The sequence below is a fragment of the Nesoenas mayeri genome (assembly GCF_963082525.1).
Source record: "Nesoenas mayeri genome assembly, chromosome: 2".
Lineage (NCBI taxonomy): Eukaryota > Metazoa > Chordata > Aves > Columbiformes > Columbidae > Nesoenas > Nesoenas mayeri.
This window is the reverse complement of record NC_137543.1, coordinates 120,583,591-120,609,326: the sequence shown is the minus strand read 5'-3', so window position 1 is coordinate 120,609,326 and position 25,736 is coordinate 120,583,591. Positions and strand designations below refer to the sequence as shown.

Here is a 25,736-nt window from a genome sequence, read left to right as displayed (position 1 = left end):
CACTTGCACACTTTAGAGACTTGGTAATTTTCACTTCAGTCTGGTTGTTTTGGCTTTTTTTGACAATTTTGAAGTTCTATATACTTTTGAAACTATTTAGTAACAAAGCCACTTAAGGGTCTTCCAGAATTTAAAGTTTAATTTCAATAATTGCTTGTCCTATGTATTGGATTTTATAATTTGAATAGTGAGTTGGCATATATATTTATATATTTATATCAAGTACTCCAGTATTCTAAAACTTCAGATTATTAGTGTTTATTTCTGGTGATTATAATACATTAATTGAAAGTTTGTGGTCAGGTATTTGATTGTACTCGCTGGAGAAGTTTTTTGGTAGGTTCTTCCTGTGTTTGTGCAAGATTGTTTGTGAAGTGAATTTATCCACAGTAGGTCAGAATATTTTTGTTGTTGACCTAATCAAGGTTATAACCATGAGAATAGGTTGCAAAGACTTGCAAGACTTGCAAGACTTGGTTTTGCAAAGGCTGTGCAAACAGTAGAATGTAAAGGAACATGGAAAGCTCCTGATGATATATCACCTTGATATATTTTAAGCTCCTAGAAAAATTGCGTTGCTGAGTACATTACCCTTTTTTTTTCTTCTTCTCTCTCTCAATACCAGGCAGGTGTATGTGATAGCTGTTTGAAGAAAAGGAGGAAGTTTTATTGAATAAATGGGATAAAAAAGAAAGTGGACCTAGAAAGTAAAACAGTTGCAAGACTAAGCTTAAAAATGGTGATTTACAATGGTCTAACAGATGTGAAATGTAGTGATTTATGCCAATCATTGAACTTCCACAGGATGGCAGTGTTGTAACACTTTCATAGTACAGTAAATGATTTATGTTCTGGTGAATTCTTCAAAAAATTGAGCTTCCTACAGCAGAAATCTATTTTGGTGACATAAGAGGGAATAGAACAGTAGCTAGGCCAAGTAATGCAATACAGATGCTTGAAAGAATACACCAGAGAAGACAACAGCAAGTGGTTGGAAGTACCATCACAGTCGCTTCTGTGACTTTTGGAAAGAGTAATCCCCCAGTGAGACCACACAGGTGCTGTGGAAACAATACCACTGGTAAATGGGGCTGCGTTCCCAAGCCTGTTCTGCTGGAGGTTAGTAAAGGATTGTGGCAGAGCAGGGATCTCTTCGTAAGATTGAAGCGACAACCAAGACAGTGGTTTATGACTTGTAAGAGTGTTTAAAAATCTGGGAGGTGGATTTATTGCTGTTTGCCACTAAAGGAACAAAACTTCACTTGGACTTTAAGCTGGCTGGTTACTTCAAATGTAATCAGACTCATGGCTGTTCAGAGTTGGTATTCCTTTCTTCCCCTTCCGTCTCTTCTTCACCCTGGAATACTAAGGACCAAAGCATATGGATCTTAGTGCATATGTGATAATCACTCATATTATTAATACTAATATTAATATAAATTATGTTCTTGACCTCTACTTTCTGGGATGTTATGAGTCCCCATGGTTGATATACATCCATTAATACAAATGGTTAATATTAATTTTTAATTCTATTGCTTTTCAGTTTCTTGGCATGCCTCTGCTCTTTGATTAAGTAAGAACAAGTGTACTTCTTTGCGTTTTCTAAATAGGTGGCATACTCTTAAGTGTTTTGTGTCTTTGCGATCTGGTCCCTTCAATTTCTCCTCATACAGAAAGCTGCTTTTGTCACGTGTTATCTGAGAGCTCTTCCCCCACCCATGGCCCATGAAAGTAAGATGGGAAAAGAAACCTGTTTCCAAGCGAGACCATCTTAGACAGACAGTTCACTTCCTTAGGAGGAGAAAAAAAGTGTTATTAGGCACAACAATACTTTGCTAATTTCTCTAAAATTGGCAACAGGCAGGTTTATTCTAGTCAAAGAATGAAAAAGTAATTAGGATGGCTGAAATAACTAGAATGATACAGTTGTTTTTCAGTGTCACTGAATCTGGGGGGAGGATGGGCTCTACTGTGGAAGCAGTGCTTTTTGGAATGTATGAATTCATTCTCTTCCCACCTTTCTCTTCCTCCCCTCTCACTCTTTTTTTCCTAGCATATAGCACTTTCTACATTGTGGGATTAATATTATCGATGCAGATACCTTTTGTGGGCTTTCAGCCAATTAGAACAAGTGAACACATGGCAGCTGCAGGTAAGAAAATAAAATGTCTGCTTCCAAACAGCCCGTTTAGAACAAGAAAACCTCAAACCCTTGTGGCTTTTTTTCCTTGTATCACATACTAAAACCAGATTGTTAAAGAGGTACAATTTAGTGTCTGTAGGGAAGTTTTCTTTCCACTTGACACATTATTCTTCTTTGTGTGAGCTAATGGAGGTAAAATGCCTCCGTAACACTGGATCAGTTACACATTCTGACAAGCATTTATTTTATATGTTGGTAATCTTTACTGTTTTGCAATGTAACATTGCCTTTGGGCATCGTACACTTGAAACATTCCTTATTGGTAAACACGTTTTTTCCTGAGCAATTTGGTTTTAGAGTTGATAAGTCTTCTGTAATTTTTTTTTAAAGTGGGTTAGATACACATTACTTAAATGACTCATCAGGAGGCTGATTTTTAAATAACTTATTTCAATCTTGTTTGCTTCTTTTTATTTCTTGAAGTTGCTTTTTCAGTGGTTGTTAACAATCAGACACCTTGATTTCTTGACAGCCATAACCTCTATTAAGAACGGATAGTTTTATGTTTAGCTGCATACACTGTTTGTGTCATAGTTTGATTTGTTAGATTCCTCAGGTTTTTTATTATAAATAGTCACTTATAAAAATGTATTTGGGAGAGCGACTGGAATAGCATTAAAATTTACCAGAAAAACACTTCTAAAAATTGGGATTTTTTTCAACAACCTGAATATCATGGAAAGTGTAAAGATAGTCAAACCACATTTTACATCTGAAGAATTTTACAGTTATTTAGTAAGTAGAGTTTCTGTCTTTCTCTAGGAATTCAGGACTAGTGAATTTTGACATGGTGCACCTCAAATGTATTGTTAAATTGCAGGAAGACCATACACTTGAGTTCTTTTTTTTTTTTCTCCATGGACTAATTATTTTCTTCGTAACGGACTAACCATTGGATTGATCTGATTATATACATTGAAATGAATAACAACAGGAAAATCATGTCCAAGTTCTGGTTTAATGTGAAACTCTGAACAGCTTTTTTGAGGGTGTGGGCTGCTTACCCAGTGAATTCTGGTCTTTCAGCCCTAGCTTTATATAACTCAGTTGTCTGTATCACTTAATACTTGTTTTGTTGTTTTTTGTTTGGTTGGGCTTTTTTTCCTTTCATTAAATCTCCCTTTTTTGTTCAATAGCTTAATTTCCATATATTTCTGCATGTCTTGTTTTTGTGTTGCCTGAAGTCCATCTTAATTTTTTACCAGGTCTAGGTGTGTTAGCCTGTGTTTTTGTCATAATTAATGCCATCTAGTTTTCAAGTGATTCTCTCTCCTCCTTACCCTAATTTGATTTGGGAGCAGAGGGGTGGTGAGTATCAGAGCTCTTGATATAATAAGCAAAGAATGTTTTGGAGAGTATTTTCTCCCATTGCAAGTTTCTGTTATTGCAAGAGAGTATCATCCCTGTTAAGTATTAGAGGCTGTTTCTCAGAAAGCTATTTTTGCACTAGTGTTTAGATGTAAGGATGTACCTTACATTTATTTTTATAACTCAAATATAGCCAAAATATGCCAATTGCTTTAACAGCTGTTACTGCTATTGGGTATTTAAATGAAAACTTTCCTCTTTCTTTAGGTGTTTTTGCACTGCTGCAGGCGTATGCGTTTTTGCAGTATCTGAGAGACAGACTAACAAAGCAAGAATTTCAGACATTGTTCTTCTTGGGTGTCTCACTAGCGGCTGGTATTGTATTCCTGAGTGTCATCTACTTGACATACACAGGTAAATAAAAGTGAAACTAGTTTACCTTTGGAGCAGGTAAACCAGATCATCAACACTTCGTTTAGTCTAAACTAGTTGTTGGCAATGCCATAGCAAACCAGTGACTATGTTACTTTATATTTGTGTGGTGGAATTCATTGTGCTTTCTGGGCTGCAGAAACAACCACTTCGTAGCATCATTCCAATGTCCACAATCCTCATGATGATTTAGGAAGTCAGACTAGATGAGGAACATACCTATAGCTAAAGTGTATTATGAAGATATGTATAGCTAATCTGTTCTGAAGAATATTGATAGGTCAAGGTCAGATTGCTTACTTTCTGAAATACTTGAGTCTGATCTTCTCTATGACTGGAATTAATCTATAAGTTCTACTTTACTTCTGAGTTCAGCCTTCAGTCTTCAAGGCAGTTGTACTCAATCTTTCAAAAACAAGCTTGTCTTTGCTTGGTTGCCGTCCCCAGATGCCTCAATGCCATCTTCTGATTCCACGGCACACTTCCTTGGTGATCTAATACCATACTTCCTTCCACTGATGAAGAAAAGACAATCTTATTTTAGTAGCTAGATATGTCACCCATGCAAATTACTTCTGCCTGGTTTAAACTGCATTATCTTAATATTATACTTCAAATACAGTTCTGTTTTATTTTGAAAATAACAAAACAAAACAAACGCTTTCCTGAGACTTGTTTTTATTTTAACTGACTTCTTTCTTGTACTTTTTTAGCAATGCTTCTGACATAAATTTTTTTGTATCAATTGTTTAATATTTTGGACTGTTTAATAGTACTTTTATTTTTGTTAAGTATGATACTATTATTGCAAAAGAATACTTAGCATCTCTTTTTGTTTGAAAGTCTTCTAAAACCTGATGGTTTGTGATTTTATTTTCAGTACACGTGAACAGGTTTTACTAACTAATACTTCGTAAAAATTTGCAGACTGACGTACCTAACCAAAATCTGGCTTCTGACCTCAGTATGCAGCAAAAAATATTTTCTCTTGCAGTTATTAGGAAGCGTTGATTTCAGCTTCTGAAATTCACTGGTCAATATCACTGCTTCACTAGATGGAACCAGCCTGGTCACCTCAACTTCTACTTGCATGCTGTGTGATCTGAGCTCCTGACCATGTCACAGCACTCTGGTTCCTCTCAGTTTTCTTGATAATCATCTTGCAGAAAGGTGCCCACGTCTGGACCGTGTATACCAGGTGCAGCACCTGGAAGAAGGGATTTGAGGTCTGGAGTGAAGTCCTGCCTGCCATAAAGCATGTTAAGCCACTCTTTTCAGTTTAGCACTGTTCACTGTTTTGGCCTCTGGGTTATTTTTACTTTTTACTGGTCATCAGCTGGACCCCAATCCACTGAGTACTACTTTGAACTTGTCAGTACAGCCAGTTTTCAACCCATCAAATGGTCTGTTTGTCCAGTCCATTCTTCTTCAGCTTATAAATGAGAAGTGAGGAAAATGGTTCAAAAGGTATTTAATAATGTGTTTCAGGAGTCTGTGCTCCATGATCCTTACAGGGACTTGGGTTACTGGCCTGTATTTTCCTACATATTCCTTCCTTCCTTTCCTAGAGGTGTGTTATTAACCATTTCCCAGGCACCAGGGGCCTCCCTTATCACATTGACCAACTTTTTCAGCACCCTTGGGTGAATGCAGTCTAACCTTATGTTTTGGATACATCCAGAGAAGACCATAACTGGTAGTTCCCCATCTGCTGGCAGCTCCGTCTTGTGCATGCAGTGGTGTGGGAGCAAGCTTTGCATCTGAAGACTGAAGGGAGGAATCTGACTTGTCATAGTACGTTAACTGGAATATTTAAATGTCTAAACTGGACATTAAACTAAAACCTCCAGTCAGATTATGCTAATTTTAAATATCGAATAGAGGGAAGACTTACTGAATCATACACAAAGACTCGGGTAGTAAGTAAAAGGCTTTAACATTCTCTTGTTTCAGCTTGTCTATATCTGTCTTCAGACAGAGCTGAAAGCATTGCAAGGAGAGTGGGAATAAAATTTAAGAAGAATCTTACTTAAAATTTTTAATTTTTTTATCTTTCACATGATAATAACTGTTTCTTTTCATCTTATGATATTTAAGTATCTAATGGCTTGTTTTAAAAAAAAGTAAAGCTGATCAGCATGTCTAGTAGCAGCTTTTCGATTCCATGCCACATGTAGATCCATCGGAAGAGAAACAATAGGAAACTAATGCTTCATTGAATATTAGTGTTTTATCTGTAACTTGTTTTTCCTGCTCAGACATTTCAGAAGAATTGAATACTTTCTTATAAATTATATTTTCTTTTTCTTATACTTCTTTACAGAGTAGAGGTTGCTATCCGTCATATTCTTACAGAAATATTTTAATTATTATTGCATTGTTTTGATTTTGGAGGTGTGCATGTCTTGATACTGCATGAGTGCAATGTGATCCTGTAAGAGCGTGTACTTCTGAAATATCTTCATGCTTGGTAGACTTTATAGCCTGCCTAATGCAGTAGGTCTAGTTCACATATATTACAAGTTCATGAAATTTCCTTGGTTTTGTGCTAGAAAAAATTACTGCATTTAAACACCTAGGCAGCAAAAGTTTTTGGTTTTTTTTTCCTCTATTCTCTTTTTCAGGTTATATTGCTCCTTGGAGTGGCAGATTTTATTCATTGTGGGACACTGGGTAAGTAGGCATAAAGAATACCAATTTTTAGATATCAGTAACATTCTACTGAAAACTAATAATCTTTTGCTCTCCTCATCCTCAAGTCCATTTATTGTATCAGTCCAGGAGAATATATTGGGCTTTAATCAGTTCTCTAAAGAGAGCACTTGTAACTGTTTAATGATCTTTGCAACCATTTAACTAATTTGTCTGTTAAACTTTTTGCTTCTTTGGAAGTCTTTGAATATGTAATAGTATATTTTTCTGTATGAAATTGTAGTGCTTCTTGGCATAAAATAACCAAGTTATACCAACACTTGAGGATACATTTAAAAATTACTAAGAGCCTTAAACTTACGCTGTTTTCATTGTGTGACATTGCACGAAACTGCAGAGGTGTTGCACATATAATAATGCATGTTGCCTGTTTATTATGTTCACACATCTGTTTTGTGTATACAGATGTCTACTTTGAACAATTCTGGTTTATTCATGTATGTTTTCACAGGTAAAAACCTTTGGTTTTAGTAAACCTTTAACAATCCAGTCTTGGATTCATTAGCCATCCAGGAGAATAGGAATAAAACTGAAGATACTTTTTTCACACAATTGAATTTAAGGTGTAATTCAATTGGTAGATTTTTTTCTTTAAGATTAAAAACAAGGCTAGGAAGGCCTCGTACTTTTGCAGTTCAGGTTTTTTCAAGTTCCTAAGTCCAGCTCATACAGATTTTGTACCAACTCTGTAATAAATCTAGTAGAATAGATGTCAGCAAAGAAGCCTCAGAATTGTTTGAAGAACATAGAGATGATGTTCTTTGCCTATAAATGAAGTGGCCTATTTATATACAAAGCATTAAACTTTTGAGGGCTTGTCTACATTAGAAAATCATCTTGTGTTAAAACACACAATGCAGTTTTGAATGAGAACTAGATCTCAGTGAAGAAAAGGACATGTGTTTGATACCTCACCATTTGGTCCTGTAGCACCCCACATTAGGTCCATATGTATATCTGTCTTTAATATCAAACAGAGTTTTGTCCTTGTCTGCACTGAGTGTTTGACATGTTTAGCTGACATGTATTTCCAAGTGTAGACAAGGCCTGATTTTTTTCACCATCTAAAAGAAGGTGGGGGCATCAGTAACTGATCTGATATTTAATGCTGTAACTTTCTTTACTAAAAAAATGAAGATATTCTGTGTAGAGCAGAATTTTTCAACATACAATATTGAAAATCTGGGAGACTTACTGGCATGGATTATTATTTCTTCAAAATGTAATGATGGGGCTTCCATAGCTGTGTGTTTTCATTTTGGTGAATATGGCTTCATATTTGACCATAATAAAACGAAACATCCATAATTTTCATGCTTTTAATTAGTATGGAAATAATCCTTTATATCAGTGTTTTAAATAACTGTATACCATATACTTCCTAAATACAATAAGACCTGGAGACTTCTTTGGTATAAAAGTTTCATCAGATTTCTGCTGAATAGAGCACTTGCCATTTTAAATAGAAATGCTTCCTGTGAAATGAATTTCAGAATTCCTAATGTTTACAAGTTTTAATAATTTTATCTTTTCAAAATAATTTGAACTGAATTTTTTTTAAAAAAGGTATGCGAAAATTCACATCCCGATCATTGCCTCTGTGTCTGAGCATCAGCCTACAACATGGGTTTCCTTCTTTTTTGATCTGCATATTCTCGTGTGTACTTTCCCAGCAGGGCTGTGGTTCTGTATCAAAAACATCAATGATGAAAGAGTCTTTGGTAAGAGAAAGTATTTTTAAATTATTTTGAAAAATCATGTCTTCAGCTTGATTCTTTTCTGGTTTTGTTTGCTCAAAGCTATGGCCTGTTCTGAAAAAAAAAAAAAGAGGTTTAAAAGTGATGTGTTTAAAGATGATGATTAATAAATTGCCAGCTTTGGGGTGCAGCTCCGCAGTACAGCTCTGTAAGGGAAGGTCCCTGCCCTGTGGAGGCTGCAAGGCACCCGGCCCTTCCCTGGATGTCTGGCGCTCACCCCCTCACAGATGATGATTTCAAATGCCTTTTCAGATTTTCTGTTATTTTAGTGAACTGAATCACTTGCTATGGAACAAGTGCTAGTTAAGGCGCAAGCCCGGGCGGAGGTGTGGGTTCTCCCTATGTCAGTGACAACAAATTGTTTATTTGTACAAAGCTGTAGTGTGGAAGCAGACTTCTAGGACTATGAATGAGGCTTGTAAGGATGTAATCTGCAGTTGTGGGCTGTGTGGAGGAGTGAAGAGCACTCAGGTCTTGGGCTTTTACAGGAACAGGAGGCTCCAGGTTAATATATCTGCCTCTTAGCATTACCTAAGAGGTGTGGGGGCAGTGGGAACGTTTACTGTGTTGAATCCAGGGGCTCTGGGGGATTCTGTGCTCTGTGGCTTACGATGAGACTGTGTCAAGACCAGAGCCAGGCAACTCAATTTCAGCCTCCTGCTGCTGCAGCATCCATTTTAGTCAGCAGAAAGAGACCTATGAGCAAGAATGGAAGGCCATACTACTTCGCTACGAAATATGAAATAATTATGTAATGTAATCTGATAAATCTGTGCCACGTCATGATTTCTGTGGCAAGTCTTTCACAAGAGTGTATTGTTAAGCTGTAGCAGACAAGGAATAACAACTATTACTTGAACAATAGATGTTCCCAACCAGTGCATACTGGTTTGTTTGAGTTTTTTTCCATCGTAAGAAAAGTATTCTGAATATTCCTTACTGCTCTGTTTTGTTTTGTTTGTTCAGGAAAACTTGCTTCAGAGTAGGGCTCAAAATGCCGTTTCATTTGTCCGTATGGAATTGTAATGTAGACAAGCCCCCAATTTGTCCACAACGACTTCTAGCTTAAATTAAAATTAAATTAATTAAATTAACATTGGATATTTACATGAAATTCCAACACTTCCTTTTGCTTTTTCAGTTTCAATGACTTGTTTGGTCTAGGACTGTTTGGCCTTTTTAATCAAATGAAACTACCTATTATTTCAGTAGCTTTTTTCGGTGTGTGATATTAAATTTCACTAATAATGTGTCTTCTGACACATTATTAATGAATATGAAAATCAGCTTGTGTTATTGTTAACAGTTGTTAAGATGAACTTCAGGAAGGGTTTGAAGCTTAAAAGGGATAATGTTTAATGGAAGAGTATCACTGTAAATTAAAAAGCAATGAAATGTGAGCTGCATACTCAGGTCTCTGTACACACAGAGGCTCAGCCCACTTCCAGAAGTTGTTTCACGGAAAGCATGTACGTGTTCAGTCAGACTGAGTGTTATTTTATAAATGTCATCAGTAGATCTATTTCTTTGCAGTTGCTCTATATGCAATCAGCGCCGTTTACTTTGCTGGTGTGATGGTTCGTCTGATGCTCACTTTGACTCCAGTGGTCTGTATGCTGTCAGCAATTGCTTTCTCCAATGTCTTTGAGCGTTATCTGGGTGATGATATGAAGAGGGAAAATCCGCCAATAGAGGACAGCAGTGATGAGGATGACAAAAGGAACCCTGGCAACCTGTATGATAAGGTATGGGGAGGGAGTAAAAGAAGGCAGAAACTAGCTTATTTTTGTTCTTTTTTTTTTTTTTTCTTTTTCTGGTCAGAATATTTTAAATGCCACTAAAGATCTGAATCACTAGCATTTGAATTTAGAACAAGTATAGATGTTCTCCAATAAGGTATAACTGATGTCCTGAGAAAAAAAATCAGTGGTTCCTTCTAGCTTGATCAGTGATGAGCCTTTAAACCTAGAGGAAGTATACAGTGTTAATCCAGCTTTTTAGACAAGCAATGGCAAATAGTTGCTTTCTCTCCTTAACTAATTATAGCAGTTCTGTGTCACCGAATATCTCCAGGTTTCCCTCTTGTATTTCCTCTGAGATGTGGTGAAATTAAATAATATATTTTATGGAAAGTATTTCTACATGTAAACTTGCATACTCTCTTCATCATGAAGAAGCAGCTGTTAGGTCTTTGTTATACTGACCCTGACAGTGCATGAGCCTTTCCCCATCTTCCTTACAGTCGGTACCTGTATTCACCTTTCCACATTCTCTTTTCCACCCTGCCTTATAAAAAGAAAACCAACATCATACTGAGCCAAACCAAGGAAGTTGTGCATTGACCCACACTTAATAGTTTCTTTTTTTCTGAAAGAGGCTTTCAAGGAATCATCCATTTTTACAAGTTGATGGACTGTCAAAATATTGTTGTGCATACTCCATTTATTCTACAACTTGGTCTCGCTTTGTAGCATCCTATAGCGTTCATGGGGTGCATGTGGTGAAGCAGAAGGCATGGGTTCCATTGTCAAGGGTGATAAAAGTTGCCATAACAGATCTATTTCTGTTTGTTTAGGCAGGCAAAGTGAGAAAACATGTAGCTGAACAGGAAAAAACAGAAGAAGGGCTAGGTCCCAATATCAAAAACATTGTTACTATGCTGATGCTGATGTTATTGATGATGTTTGCTGTTCACTGTACCTGGGTAACTAGCAACGCATACTCCAGCCCCAGCGTTGTCCTTGCTTCCTATAACCATGATGGGTAAGTAAGCTCTGCAGGTCTGAAAATAATTAAAGGGCAAAAGCCTTTTTATTTCCTTTGCATTAGCAATTTACCTTCTTTTAATCACTTCTTACTAGATTAAGGCAGAATTGTCACCTGATTACAAAATTCATCAAGCTCTTATTTTCAAAAAGATACAACATTTTATGAAATATTTAATGTAAATACATAAAAATAATGCTATCCAAAGCAAATAAAGGTGGTGGTTTAAAAAAAGAAGGTTTTGAGTCAATTGGGAAAACATGTTTACAAATATATATTTGACTGGAAATGTGTTCAGTCACATCTTCAAAAGCAGTTGAGTTTCTGGCCAGTCAGCTGTTAGTGGGTTCAAACTTATGACTGCTGATGACTGGAGCCCTCCAAGGGAGCTGAATGGATAAGAAAACCCTTATTTGCGAGCTCAGATTTATCATGGTGCAGTGAATTTGTTGCTAGTATTCATACCAATGTGAATAAAATGAGCTCTTGTTTTCCAGCACTCGGAATATCCTAGATGATTTCAGAGAAGCCTACTACTGGCTGAGGCAAAACACGGACGAGCATGCCAGAGTGATGTCGTGGTGGGACTACGGCTATCAGATAGCAGGAATGGCGAACCGGACAACCTTGGTCGATAACAATACTTGGAACAACAGCCATATCGCCCTGGTAAGGGTGGCAGCTTTCTGTGGAGTAATAGCACGAACGTGTTTACATTGCAGTGGAGTATGGAATTGTCAGTATCTGTAGATAGTATGATAATAAGGAAGACATCCATAGAGTGGGAAACACAGCAGTGGAAAGAGCGTATTTTTTGCACTTATTAGAACTCTAGTATAAAGAGTTTCTGGGCTGGATCAGTTTTGCTTTTGGAGTTTCCATTTTGTTTACTTGTAAGTTTCTAAAACTTCACTTCCACTTCAGCTTCTTTTCTTTGTGGGAAGATAGACAAAAACTAATGTCACAGTTCCCCTTGGATTTAGTGCTGCAGCAGCTTAGCCAGTACCACTGCTCTACTGGCACTATCCAAAAAGGGATTGTTTCAGTCCCACAGTGCCTTTGCTGAATGGCATGTGAAAACTGACCATGTGAAACAACAAATTTTCAGGCATTTTTGGAAATTAGAGAAAGTTCATTAATAACAATGGAAGTGTTGCAGACTTGACATGATTCTGTCTTCTCAAAATTGCAGTTAGACAAAACATCTGTAAATTTAATTTCTTTCACTTCTGAAGAGTAAGTTTAAGATCTGTGTGTGTGCACTCAAAGACAGGGTGTCAGCATTGCCTGTGGTTACAGAGGCACCACCCTGGGCAGCTTAAACGTTTTTTCAGAAACAAAAGAGTGTTCCACATTGTAGCTGGGTTGCAGTCTTACTGGGGGCTGTGTAAGGACACTGACATCACTCAGTGCCACTTCTTCCCAAAAGACCTATGTCACGCTACATGGACGGAGTGTGGGGGGAAGGCTTAAGGAATGTTTTGGGATTGTTGCTTGTCTTGTGTCAGTACCTAGTACAGCAGTTGGAGCAGATCTGCAGACCAGCAGTGTTCAAAACTGACAAATTAATGAAGCTGTGCTTTGAGCATACCAGGTCCTGAAAAGATGTGTATTTGGGAAGAGGGGATCATGTGTACGTGCTTTTCACAGGAGCTGGGAATTTATATCAGCTGGAAGCAAGCTTGAGAAATTGTACTGTTGGTGCTAGTATCAGTCAACAACTTTCCCATGTGCTAAGGCACTCTTCTCTATTTTTGGTGGTTGACCTGGCAGCGTTAAGTGTTTTAGATGGACATACAATTCTGATAGCTCTGTGTGCCTCCCTCTTCTACAAGAGGCAGAAGCACAGATTCTGTATCTAAACCAACGGATCTCTGCAGAACAAGGCACATCAGGTGAATAGAGACACTGTGGAGTCGGCTGTATTGTGCAAGCACAGCAACCATACACATTACAGCAATTAGAAATGATGATTTTTAATAAAGAATTCTCTCCAGAATGACTGCTGGCACTGTCAGGTTCCATTTTGGAATTAATACCCCGTAAAGGGGAACCCAAGCAATAAATGTGTGTTGTGGCAAATACCTGAACTGTGTGCTAAATGAGGCGTGCCCTGGAGTCGCATCCAGATGGCTTCCTCCTGCACAGAAATAAATGCAAATCTGCCAGAGAACTTCACATTCATTAGGATAATGGCCAGGAAGCTGAGGTTCTCAGTCTTTTTGTCAGATTGCAGCCTAAGCTTAGTGTTTCCTAATTACATTCTGAACTGAATGTTACCACTTCAGATGCAATATTATTTATATTGTAGTTGCTCCCTCTTACCACACCAATACATTATTATGCTTTTAGGTGTGAAACCTTCAATAGCAAACAGAACTACTGAACTGAACACCAGTTACTGACTTCAGGAAATTCTTTTGAGTGTGGGAAGTGACCAGTATGGAGGTTCTAGATACAGGTTAAAAAGCTTTTCAAGGCCAAAACTATGTTATGCTTTTACGTAAAGGATGTCTCTGTACTGACATTTTCCAATGCTGAGGGTTGCCTGTATGCTGCTGAGTGCCATGCAGCACAGCTGCTTCAGTAGTGAAAGGACAGAGCTCAAGGGAAAAAATTACTAACATTTCATAATTGATTCACTTTGGGTTGTGTTTAAAGCTTTGAAAATAATTTGGAATTATGTATTTTCTGCAATACTAAGTTTTTGGCAATATAGCCATGACTTGAAAAATCTGTAAGTGCCACTAAAGGAATACCCTTATTGCTGCAATTTACACTCAAAGCACTCATTCCAACAGGCAGCACTCCTCTTCCAGAGGAGGAAATATTTCAGTTTAGGTTAGGCTTTTGAGTTTCTTTATAGACACAATGGGTTATCTTTATCTGGAATGAAAATGTGGGCTTTGGTTGACAAGTAGGTATTTGTGGGGTTGGGCAGGATATTGATCTGTGGATCTATCTGAGAGGCAGCTATGCAGATATTTAAGATATTCTTTCTGTGATACAGGTGGGAAAGGCAATGTCATCAAATGAATCAGCAGCATACGAGATCATGAGAAGTCTGGACGTGGATTATGTTTTGATTATTTTTGGTGGTGTGATTGGGTACTCTGGGGATGATATTAATAAGTTCTTGTGGATGGTGAGAATAGCAGAGGGGGAACATCCCAAAGATATTCGGGTAAGTGGAAACACACACAGGAGAACTTAAATGTTCTTGGCTGAATATTGTATTTCTGTATGTTCACTTCTACTTCAAAAAAAACCCTATTTATGTTGTTGCTTTTCTGGTAGTGCCCATTATGGAGGGAAATCTCTACTACTTATTGCAATTCTATTTGAAAAATGTGTTATGGGTTTTTTTTCCTAGAACAGTAGGAGTGCAGAGGTTTGTAGCCCAGTTTCTTTCACTATTTATGGTTTTGAAAGGTCAGTAACCTCAAAAGCTTTTCACTTTTTTTGCATGATACTAAAACTAGGATATCATTGTAATTCTTGTGAGTGCGTCTCATTGTGCATTATCACACTTTTAAAAAGTAGGAGCGTTCAAACTGTTTAAATAGTTTGCATTACAAGTTTCTTCAAACTCCATAATAGTAGGAGGCAAGTTGAAATGTTAATATTGATTTATGTAGAGTTTAAGTTATTTAAACATCTCAGAGATTGCAGAAGTGTGTAGTAATATTTGTTTAAGCCTAACAAAAACTTCTAGATATTAAGGACAGGCTTAAGGGAGTAGCCCATGTGCACAGTTTCATCGCATAGGGAGATGAAAATGGCAGGAATTTTTTGTTTAAACACTGTGCACATGTGAAGTATACAGTAATGTTGCAGACCTTGTACATTAACAATGCAGTGCTTTTCACCTTTCTGAAGAATAATTTTGGTAGATGCCCAGCTAACATTTACCTTTTGAGATCAGTTTTCCAGTAGCTGCTTGCTGTAAGAAAACTTGGGCCAGCAAAATAATAGGGATTTTAGGACCCATTGGGTCTGGGTTACAAGCAGGTAGTTTGTAACTGTTCTACCTTTCATGAGAATCATCATTTTCTGCTTTAAAGACTAGCTTAAATCAGCTTGTAAACTGTGAAAGTCACTTTAGATTCTTTATGAATATTTTGTGTGTATGTGTGTGTGGAGAAGGGAATGAGAAATAACCTTAAATAGGGGTTTAGTTTATATTTACTATTTGTATCTCTTTTTTTTATAGGAAAGTGATTACTTTACCCCTCAGGGAGAATTCCGGGTAGACAAGGCAGGTTCTCCAACTTTACTGAACTGTCTCATGTATAAAATGTCCTATTACAGATTTGGAGAGATGCAGGTTAGTTTTACAACTTCTACTGACTCTTAATTGAAATGTAAGAAAGCAAATGTTATTTTGATGTATTTTCCATCTTTTAGATTGAGTGTTGCTTGTAGTAGCAGAGTTTGCAGGTAAGAGTCAGCTTTACGAATTAAAACACATCTAGGAATGGTCTACTGTATATAACCCTTAGAAAAAAGCATTTCTGCTGCTAACTACACCTGTACTTTGCTTTTTGCTGTCCTTCACATTGTCCCTGACAAGCATCTTAATTCCATTATGCAGTGCACTTGCTGAAACTTCATGTTGTGGAGAGCTTTAGATTTGTTTTTTGTAAGAGCAACACAGAAGTGGCACTGTAGACTATTTAATATGTCAGAATCTACCTGATTTCTGTGTCCAAGTCATTAGTGACTTAGGTAATAAGGGCATAATTGTGAGAGTGAGCTGTCACTCTCCTTTGGGATCATCAAGTGTAGTTCAGTCTGCCTGGTTTGCTTTTCTCTTTCCTGTCCTACTCCCCTTGCCAAGGGCCCTTCGTTGTGATGTGTCAGCACAAGAATCCCTTATTCAGCTGAAATTGAGGCCAGTGGTTCTGATTTGTAACTGATAAACATGAGCTGTAACTCAACTTGTATGGTAAACTGTGAAAGTGCCAATTCTTACAGCAGACAGAGCACAAGCCACGGTGAAAAGCCACCACAGGTGGCTGCGCCTGAGACTTTACTGGAGTAGTTTCACCTCTGAATGCAGATGTGCTGTTTCTGTTGAGCCATGAAGTGCTGTCTCCTGTGACATCCATAGGAATGCAAATGAATTTGTCTCTTTCTCAATTGTGAAAAGGAACTGAGAGTTGTTTAGTAGTAACCAGTGCAGGAGAAGTGTTGTCCTTTGACTAGACCAGTTGAAAGGTACGAAATACCACCATTTGCAGCAATGGGTGTTTTGTCTTGAACTAATATGCAATTTTAATTTTTATAGCTGGATTTTCGGACACCCCCAGGATTCGATCGTACACGCAATGCTGAGATAGGCAACAAAGACATTAAATTTAAACATCTGGAGGAAGCCTTTACCTCGGAGCACTGGCTTGTTAGAATATACAAGGTGAAACAACTAGACAACAGAGAGACCTTGGATCATAAACCTAGAGTAACCAACATTGTACCGAAACAGAAGTATTTGTCAAAGAAGGTGGGTTCCCAGTGAAGTAACTGAAAGGGGTTGGGCAGTAGCAGTTTATTTTTAACAGTGAATCACATAGCTGGTTAATTATGTATTTCCACTAGCCAGAATGTTACGGATACTGTTCATGTTAGTGTCCAATATCAGACCTGCCTGCTGGTAATAATTGTTAATTTTCTGTCTGCTTAACTTAAAAGCATGTGAAGACACAAGGCTAGATTTTTTTTAGGCAGAATGCTACCTGGAAATAGAGTGTGTCACTGGCTGTTACAACTCTTAAGTCTTCATGTAACTGGAAGTATAATCTCTAAAGTACATCAGTTCATGTTTCAGTAACTATGGCTCACTAAGTTAAATAATGTGGAAGTTGCTTTCTGACTTTGTTTGAAAGTAGTGATGCCTAGAAGTTTAAAAATGGAAAATTTTGTATGAAATAAATTAAATATGAAACTTTTGTTGACGGAACTTTAGTGTCTGACTGCTTACTGTTTGAAGTCATCTTCATGGTAAAAGTGTTAGCTCTGGAGCACTACTTCAGCTTGTTAAGAAAGAGGTGTTACCAGGGGAGGCGGGGAGAATCTTAGCAGCCCTGGCCTTCACAACACCTTTTCTGTATATTCAAACATATGTTGCCAAAGGAATTCCAGAATCCTGTCAGAAACAGATGTGTAACAAACTCAATTATTACAGGCAGTAAACTTTTAGATAGTGTCATGGAAATACAAGCAGTGATGCTTATTTTTGTGATTTGATGCAAGTTCATAAAATAAGGTACTTGGGAGTTGCTGCTGAAGCTTGGCTTATCTTGAAAGGAAATGATAAGCTTTACTGTGCCTATCATACACTTCAGTGTAACTCTTGATCTTGTGTGCCAGCAGGGCTGTATTTATTCATGATAGATGTGTTGACCCCACTTAAGCTTTGGATATGTCAGTTCTCTGTCTTAAAGACAGGATAAAAGTTGATGCAAATTGTGATCCATCACCAACTCCTGCAGCACAAGCAGGCTCTACTTCCCTTTAGGAAAACAGAGAACCAGGAAAGAGCACGGGGCAAATGACTACACTAAGATTTCCTAAATGAGTTCTAAGAGCTCCTTAGGAGCCCCAGGTTTCCAGCAGGTGCTTCCTAACTGGAAATTCAGTCCATCTCCTGTCAGTCTTCCATGTTAGGAGTGATATTGCTCAAACTGAGGGATATAACACGTCTGAATATAACACATCAGTTTGTATCTGTTTCATGTTACAATATTATTATTGTTGTTAATATTAAAATGAGAGAAAAAGGTCTACTTAATTGATATAACAGAGCTTGCTGGTCAAATTTGCTGTGGCAGGCATGTTGAATGTACTATTCTACCTGCCAGGAGCTAACTGTATTTATAGTTAACATCACCTAATGTGATATTAATCACTTTGAAGTTAATATCACCTAATGTTAATGCTCCCCTCACTACTACCTTAGAAAAAGTACCTAAAATAGACTGAAAAAGACATGAGCAGAAAGTGCTAAATAGCCTACAGACCAATAGCAGAGGACTAAAGACTATAAATGTAAAATTATTCTGGTTTGGTTTTTTATAAAAAATGCTTCTTGGAGTAAATATTACTATCTATCATCTTGCTAACTTCTAAGAGAATCAAATAGTGCAAAAGATGCAAGAAGGTATTTTCAGGCAAAACTAACACTCTACATCACTTCTGCTCTTTGGGCCTATTAGAGCTTTATCACGCTGGTGAATTATTAATTCTGCCTCAGCACAAGCTTTGAAAACAATTCTACAGATCTGTTAGACGGGGCTTGCAAATATACATCTTGTGCAAAAGCAAATGTGGGACATGAATTTACAATCCCAACTTTAAAGATAATAACTGACTAGTACCTAGTTGAGGGTTTACCATTTAAGCAATTTAAAATCAATCTAAAGAACATTGAAATGCGCATCGTCAAACCGCGGTCAAGCCTAAATCATTAACTAATACATTTTATTCTGTTTTTCTTTTTAGACCTCCAAAAGGAAGCGTGGCTACATTAAGAATAAACTAATTTTAAAGAAAGGCAAGAGACCCAACAGGAAGACAGTTTAAATACACTGTTCCGATTGCTAATACGAAGCAGTTGTCCTTGAGATAACCAGTCTTTGCCTTTAGCTCGAGTCATGTTTCACAGCAACATGAGGGTACAGAACCATCATTGGTCCAGATTATTGTACAAAATTTTCAGGCAATGTCTGATTAAAAATATTGGCTTATTGAGAACAGCTGTTTTAGATTTGTAATGTGAAGCAGGACAGAGCTGCTATCCAAGTCAAGCAGCTTCTTTTTTTTTGGTACATATTATCCTTCAAATCTGTTGAGAATGTGGACTGACTGCACCAAAGAACCCTGTAATTTGGTCCTTGGCACATGCATACTTGTCAATCTTTTTTGGAAAACACTGTCCAGCTGAACAGTGGCAGTATGTAAACTGGAATGGTGAAAGCTAAAAACGACTTGTTTTCAACAATTAAGAGGAAGCAGAGCTCCCTGAAATTAAACTTTCAAAATAAGTTATTCCTGTGATTATTTTTCAGTGCTTTCTTTTACTCTCGCTGCAGGCTGGGTTTGATCTGGAGTGTAAGAAGCAAAGCTGCAGTTGTCACAAAAGAGGACAGAATGGATTAACTGGATGCTAGTTTAGGCTGGACAAGCTGCTTTTGTTGAACACGGGATCGCAGTTTTACTGCCTTACACTCTCAGCTCCTGAGGTAGACAAAGGCAAATCTTGCACACCGTAGATCCAAGGGCTACATTTCTATCCTCCTGAAAAAAATCTGAAACGACAGTAATGAATGCGACAGTAACATACAGCTGAGCATCACATAGCGGCTGGTGCTTCAGAACAGAAATTAAACAACTATTTTAGGTTAATGTTTACATTGGTAAAACACGTATAGCCTGTTCAATGGGGAAAAAAAAAGGTTGACAGGTATACAAACCCCCTTTTCTGTGGCTATCGGAGGTGGAGGAGTTGCAATCCTCTTCCTTCCCTCACTGCCTTCTCTTGTGAGGGTGTTTTCTGGAAATCTATTTCGCTGCATTTTTATTTAGAGTGCTTAAATCAATTGAAGAAATTCCTGCGCTAGTGCTATTTGCTTTGTCTGTCTTTTATACTGTTTGGGTTTGTTTTTTTTTTTTAAAAAAAGTGGTGAAAACTGTCAGATTAAATGCACTAAAATATAAATGGAGACTGAACATGTTCACTTTCCAGCTATAGGAAAACTTTATACAGACTTGAAAATTTTCTTTACTTCAATGGAAAGGGTTTTGCAGTTTGTTTTCTTGCCACAGGTTGTAACTTTTTATAGAAACAAAACTTGCATCAATAATTTGATGTAAAATGCAGAATAGTATGTACCTTTCATTAAGAAAATGTAAATTTACAGTGTTCTGTGAGAATGTTACTGCTGACTTCTTTCCCAAGGTGTAGAATATTTTTTTGATTTATGAACTCATTTTTGACTCCAATGGTTTCTACAGACCAATACTACAGCTGCAACATTTTCACAAAGGTAATTAAATCTGGATTTCTGGCCCCCTGTCGTTTGGAGATTTCATTTTATTTTGTTGCTTTAAAGCTCAATGCAGACCAGTTGTTGACTGTAGGGGAAAATAAAGTTAATTCAAGTTTTGTGTTAAGGGTGTTGTGTCTGTGTTGTGATTAACTTGGTAACATGTTCCCTTCATAGTCCAAGTGATAAATTAAGTCATTTGAATCCCATAATGCAAGTCTGCTGACCTCATGAAGTTGCTGTAGAGAAGTCACAGCACCTACTTAACATCCTTCCAGCTTGAATTTATGAAGCCAGATGTAGGACTTCTGTTGTGATGACATTCACGCTGCTGTCACATCCTCCCAGAGCAGCACTGAATCCTTCCAGCAGCTGGAGAAGCTCAAGCTGTTACAGTTGTTTGCACACACACAGAAGGGTTGGTTATTTAATGTATAATTTGTAATATCTTCCTTCTCCTGAGCAAATCTGCATCCTGCCCCTTCACCATTAGTGAGAAATAAGCAATCTAACATTTGAAAGAACATCTGAAAGGTGGCAGAACAGATGCTGCTGGTCAGTTTGGCTTTGGCAGCCGCCTTTAAAAAAAATAAATAAAAGGTTGCCCTCCCATCTTTCCAGTTGTCAGACTGTTTTCCATCTTGGCTGACGCTTTTCTTTTCAACAGAGCAGAAATAAATGAATCCTGTCAGCTTTTACAGCTTTAGAACTACTACATGAAAGAAAAATTAACTACAGGCACCTACCACTTACCTGAGCTTTTTTAAATCTGACTTCAGGCCTTCTCCTAATGTTCTGCATTTAAATGAAAAGTTGGAGATAGATATTAAGGCAACTACTTAGAGAAGTTACAAAGAACTGGTTCTCTCACTTTCCTCCATGAAGGTTACCTGGTTCTCCACCTGGAGTTACTCAACTGAACTACCTTCTACCTCTTCTCTCTGAGAACTGCCAAACCCACCTTCCAGACTCGTTTATCTCCTCAGCTACAGCCATCCTTTTGTTTTTCTGCTAGGTCAGGGGTGGTAGATTTTGAAGCATAATGTCCACAAAACAGTAAAATCTTGAAAGAAACCGCTTAAGCCAGGTGCTGGTCTTCGGTTGCAGAGCAACTAAAACTACAAGTGTCCCGAAGCGGGTGCTGCTGCAGTCCTGTGGCACTCGAGCATTAGTGCTGAAAGCAGTGAGGGCAGACAGTGCTACAGGTAATCCCAGAGAAATTATTTGACTTCTGAAAGCAATTCCACATCAGAGGGGGAGAAAAGTTATTAGTTAAATATCTTGATAGATTTACTCTTGAAAAAAAACAGTTAAACGCTTTGACTCATCCCTCTGTACATATTAAACCCACTACAAGTAAAAACTGTAAATTCCCTCTGGCTGTGACTAAAACTGTCAATAACATCTTTAAACCAAATGTATAAACTGCTCCAAGATGTGGCCTTGAAGCAATGCAGCGAGAGGCAAGGAACACCATGACCAGGCAGCGATTCCGGTCCTGTTTACAGCCAGTGCGGTTTTCTGTTTCGCATAAAAACAAAGTGCTCTTGCAGGATCGTTTTCAACACTGGATGAATGTTTAAAACAAACCAGGACTTCATTATCCACGACTTGAAAAATGCAGACCTGCATCCACAAAGTCTCTCATAAGCATATTTTTTTGTCCCCCTGCGAGTGTCCAATGCTGCAATAATTCAGTTGTATTTTAAGAGGTCTCTAATCAAGAGTATCTGTTAATGACAAAGTTTAAATGAAATAGGATTTTCAGGAACAAGAAAACACCTCAACATATTTCCTTTTATCTGTGCGAATAAGGCATAAGTCCCCCAGCCTCTCCTAAAGTCATGATGCTGCCCTAGGCCTGTTTTCCCTGTATCCTGCTGTCCAATTTGAACAACAACTTACCTACAGCGTATCTGGCTGTACAAACAGGGCAGAAAAACCCCACAACACACAAGGACCCAGCTTAGGAGTCACTGGTGTCAGAACCACGCAAAGAGCCCACAGGTGCCCTGAGTGTCGGACACTGCTCCAGGGCATCCCAGTAACTGGTACCAGTAAATGAAGGCTTCAGTGGCACGAGAAAGGGCATCTCACTACTAAATGAAACAAATCTTTTATTCATGAGCATTGTCATTTGAAATTCACAAATTATGAAAGGAAGGCAAATCAGAAGAGACTGCCAGAGCATCTTTTAAATGAGAAAGGTAAAAAGTTCTGCTGAACATTTCTAATTTAAGAAAGAAAAAGGTTGCATAGGCTTTCTACAGGTGTGCACAAGAAAATAAAAAGGTACATGGAGGTTTTTACATTACAATTCAGAGTGTACATTGGCTACTTGAAAAGATTCACTTGCAAGTCCAAGACAGCTATTGGAACAACCTACAGAATAAGGCTTATCAATATTTACTTTAGTCCTGTAAAATGTATTGAACGCATAACTATCAGAAAAATAAAATGACACTTGTGAATCTTGTTCTGGAATCTCTCACCGATGGGCTGTTTTCAGAAAAGGCTATTTCTGTGTTGGCCTCTCCCAGGTTACTTTTGGAAAGAAATGGTGGCAAGGGCACGAGGTGACAAAACAGAACAAAACAAACCATCAGGGCACAGGTGGAATGTTCTCAGCATGCAGAAACAACCAACCATGCAGACAGAAAAATTCTTCCATCAATTACAAGCATAAAATTATTCCAATTTGTCCTTAAAAGAACGGCTACAGCAGCTCTGGAGCCTGGACAGTCACACCACCAGGGCTGGCAGAGCGGGGGCCTGACACACAGAGCTTGCAATGGCTGTTGTTAGTGAGTGTGTGGCTTGTTCTTTGGTGTGGGAAATCAAAGTTCTGGGAGGATGTTCCATGGGTTTAATTCTGCATTTTCACTTGTTCCTTGTGACAGCGTTACAAACCGCATTGAGTATTTCTAGTTACTTATCAGACTAACCTCTTAGAGCAAGAGTTAAGAGTTAATTCCGGCAGGTGATACAAGTTTTCCTGATGACGCTTGGTAGTAGTTCTGTGATTACTGTGACAGCATCATTTCGGTATTGACACAGAAAAACAGCAACTATTCCTAAAAATAAGAATTTTTGTTTTTTTTAAAAAAAAGTGTCAGTTACAAAACCAAGCTCATACAGTCTACGTTTTTAAAAAATAGGATTTAAATCATTTATAACTTGAATATTTCTGATGTGCAAAAAAAGTACATACAAGCTGACAGAATAGCATTTAGGAGGAAAAAGGAGCCACACCTTCAATTAAATAGGGAGCTGAAGTTCAGATGTGAAGACCTATTAAATATTATGTCCAAATGAACAACTAATGGCATGTTTCCTTGTGTACACACCTCTGTCCAGCCTTTCAAATTGCTCAAGAGATTTTAACATCTACCAAACAAATCATTATAAAATGCAGGATGCGCAAGAACAGATATAAGCAGTGTTTTGACCTAAATATATCTGTGTGATACCTATAAAGCATAAGCTATTGTATGAAGAAAGCAGACCAAAGGCACAAAATCAATCGGTACTACGGAAAGGTCGGCATCCATGCTACTGTGTGTTACAAAGACAGTGGTTTCTTTAGGGGGCACTGTAAAAAGCAGCACTGAGCAGAACTCATCGTGTTTTACCTTTGCCTTTTGTTGTCACTTCTCTCAAAACCATCTTTACTTTCAACAAATACAAACTAAAAAGCAACGAAGAACGAAGCCTTCACGCACTTTGAGAATCCACTTCCTTAGTGTCACAGTGGTTGCCTTACAAAGCAAGACCAAGTCACAGGATTACTTGTTTTTTAAACTTTACAAAACAAATTGTAGCCCATTTTGTTTGTTTCATTAATAAAGTTGGCGTCGCGGTGTAGTGATTTCCTAAGTTGGTACTTTTACATCAGAAAACCATTCCTCTGAGAAGGCTGGTTGCATCATCTCTATTCAACCAAATATTTAATCCAGAAGCAATCAACTGGGTCAAACGCAGGAGAAATCAAACCAGGTGTCTGCTTGGAGCTTTAATACAGAATTAAGGGCTCCGACCAGACAAGCTCTGTCTAATTTCCCAGAGCATAACGGGAGCCAGAGAACAATACACAGCAACGTCTAAAAGCACCAGAGCAGCCTGGTGGTCTATTCAACAGCTGCAACTACGAACAAACGAAACAGGGAGGACACAACGGGTTGGTGCGAACAACGTTCTTGAGAAGGTATTGCTAATTCTTGTAAGATGGCAGAAAATTCACACCCTTAAGCGACAGGAAACCTGCTCGTACATCAGCATCCCGACGAGCGAGCGCGCTGCCAGCGTTAGCATTCGGACGTCAAAGTGAGTTACTCAATGACTGTTGAGACAGAGCGACTGCCCTTGAGTGACACGTCACGTTTTAAGTGCAAAACATTTTTGGCAAAAGTGAAAAATAGAAAAACCTTAACCTGTACTAATAAAAAAGTATTTTCTTAAATACTAGCATAGGGCCTGATCCTGCAAGCACACGACTCGGGGAACCCCGGCCGAGTCCAGCCGGAGTTCTGTGCCCTGACACTAAGAGGAAAAGGTCTTTAAATCACTGTGTTTATACTTGTTTACATGTTGTGTAAATAATACACACACAAACACATACACACTGCGTGTATATATGTGTGTCTACAGGGACGTGTGCGCGTGTGTTTGTGTATCCATACACACAAAATGGCTCCTGAATAAACTTGAGCTTGTGGTTAACTTTGAGATGCATCATTCGCAGTATATATCTTCTCGTGTGTACCTTCTGATAACGGGACCTATTTGATGACATCTTGAAGTTATATACTGTAACATTTTAATGCCTTTAAGGTAAAGTTAGGCGGCAACTGCTCTATCACGTCAATGGGTCTTCCAGAGAGGATTCAAATATAGCCAACCATCGCCCTGCAAGAAAATTAGGGAAAGTTTACAAACAAGACTGATACATACTGGATCTGTCTACATCCATGGAAAAGCTAAATAACACCAACCAACACAAGAACCGTCCCTGTCATCTGAAAACTCTGTGTGGGAGGGAAAAAATTACAAGAGGGAAGAGAAGCAATGAGAAGATGCAACAGATGAACTGCTGGTTTAAACAGCTGCACATACAGGCTAACTTACAACACAGCCGCACAATAATCCCCTCAGTCAGTTGTATTTCCCTTCCCACTTTCCTCTAAGAAAGGGCAAAGACAAACTCAGTAAAACCTATTTCAAGCAGATGAAACCCAAGACTTACTTACTTCGTGCTTACTTACATTGGACAAACACCCCTAAATCACGTTCACTTCAGATCAAGGTTAGTAGGGGATGTGAGTACACAGCATTTGTAAATTAAGGTGTGGGTTTCAAGGTAAAAAGCATAATTTTAGGTGTGTAACTTTAGGCACTAAAAATTCGGGTTAAAATAAATTTAACTGAAAGGGAGTGAACAAGTTTACAAGATGGACATGGAACAATCCGTTGCTCTTCTCTAAGAGCCAAACTCTCGCAAAAAAGAGAAGAGAA

General features: G+C 38.1%; 2 protein-coding genes across 3 annotated transcripts in view; one reads left to right on the top strand and one right to left on the bottom strand.

Annotated features, from left to right (window-relative positions):
• The window catches only part of STT3B (STT3 oligosaccharyltransferase complex catalytic subunit B), a 52,828-nt gene extending 32,476 nt beyond the window's left edge, over positions 1-20,352 (top strand). Inside the window, exons 6-16 of one of the 2 annotated variants that reach the window (XM_080338918.1) lie at positions 2,057-2,155; positions 3,782-3,928; positions 6,571-6,619; positions 8,225-8,379; positions 9,949-10,160; positions 10,991-11,178; positions 11,679-11,850; positions 14,192-14,365; positions 15,395-15,508; positions 16,472-16,684; positions 18,682-20,352. In XM_080338918.1, coding sequence (XP_080195044.1) covers positions 2,057-2,155; positions 3,782-3,928; positions 6,571-6,619; positions 8,225-8,379; positions 9,949-10,160; positions 10,991-11,178; positions 11,679-11,850; positions 14,192-14,365; positions 15,395-15,508; positions 16,472-16,684; positions 18,682-18,762 — 1,604 coding nt within the window. In that variant the 3' untranslated portion in view covers positions 18,763-20,352. The remainder of the gene's footprint in view (positions 1-2,056; positions 2,156-3,781; positions 3,929-6,570; positions 6,620-8,224; positions 8,380-9,948; positions 10,161-10,990; positions 11,179-11,678; positions 11,851-14,191; positions 14,366-15,394; positions 15,509-16,471; positions 16,685-18,681) is intronic. The other variant, XM_080338919.1, reaches the window with a different exon arrangement.
• A 4,733-nt stretch (positions 20,353-25,085) lies between these two features.
• Positions 25,086-25,736, bottom strand: part of OSBPL10 (oxysterol binding protein like 10) — a gene marked incomplete at both ends in the record, with an annotated part of 118,601 nt that continues 117,950 nt past the window's right edge. The window contains one exon of the mRNA XM_080339904.1: positions 25,086-25,130. Within this exon, the coding sequence (XP_080196030.1) occupies positions 25,086-25,130 (45 nt within the window). The remainder of the gene's footprint in view (positions 25,131-25,736) is intronic.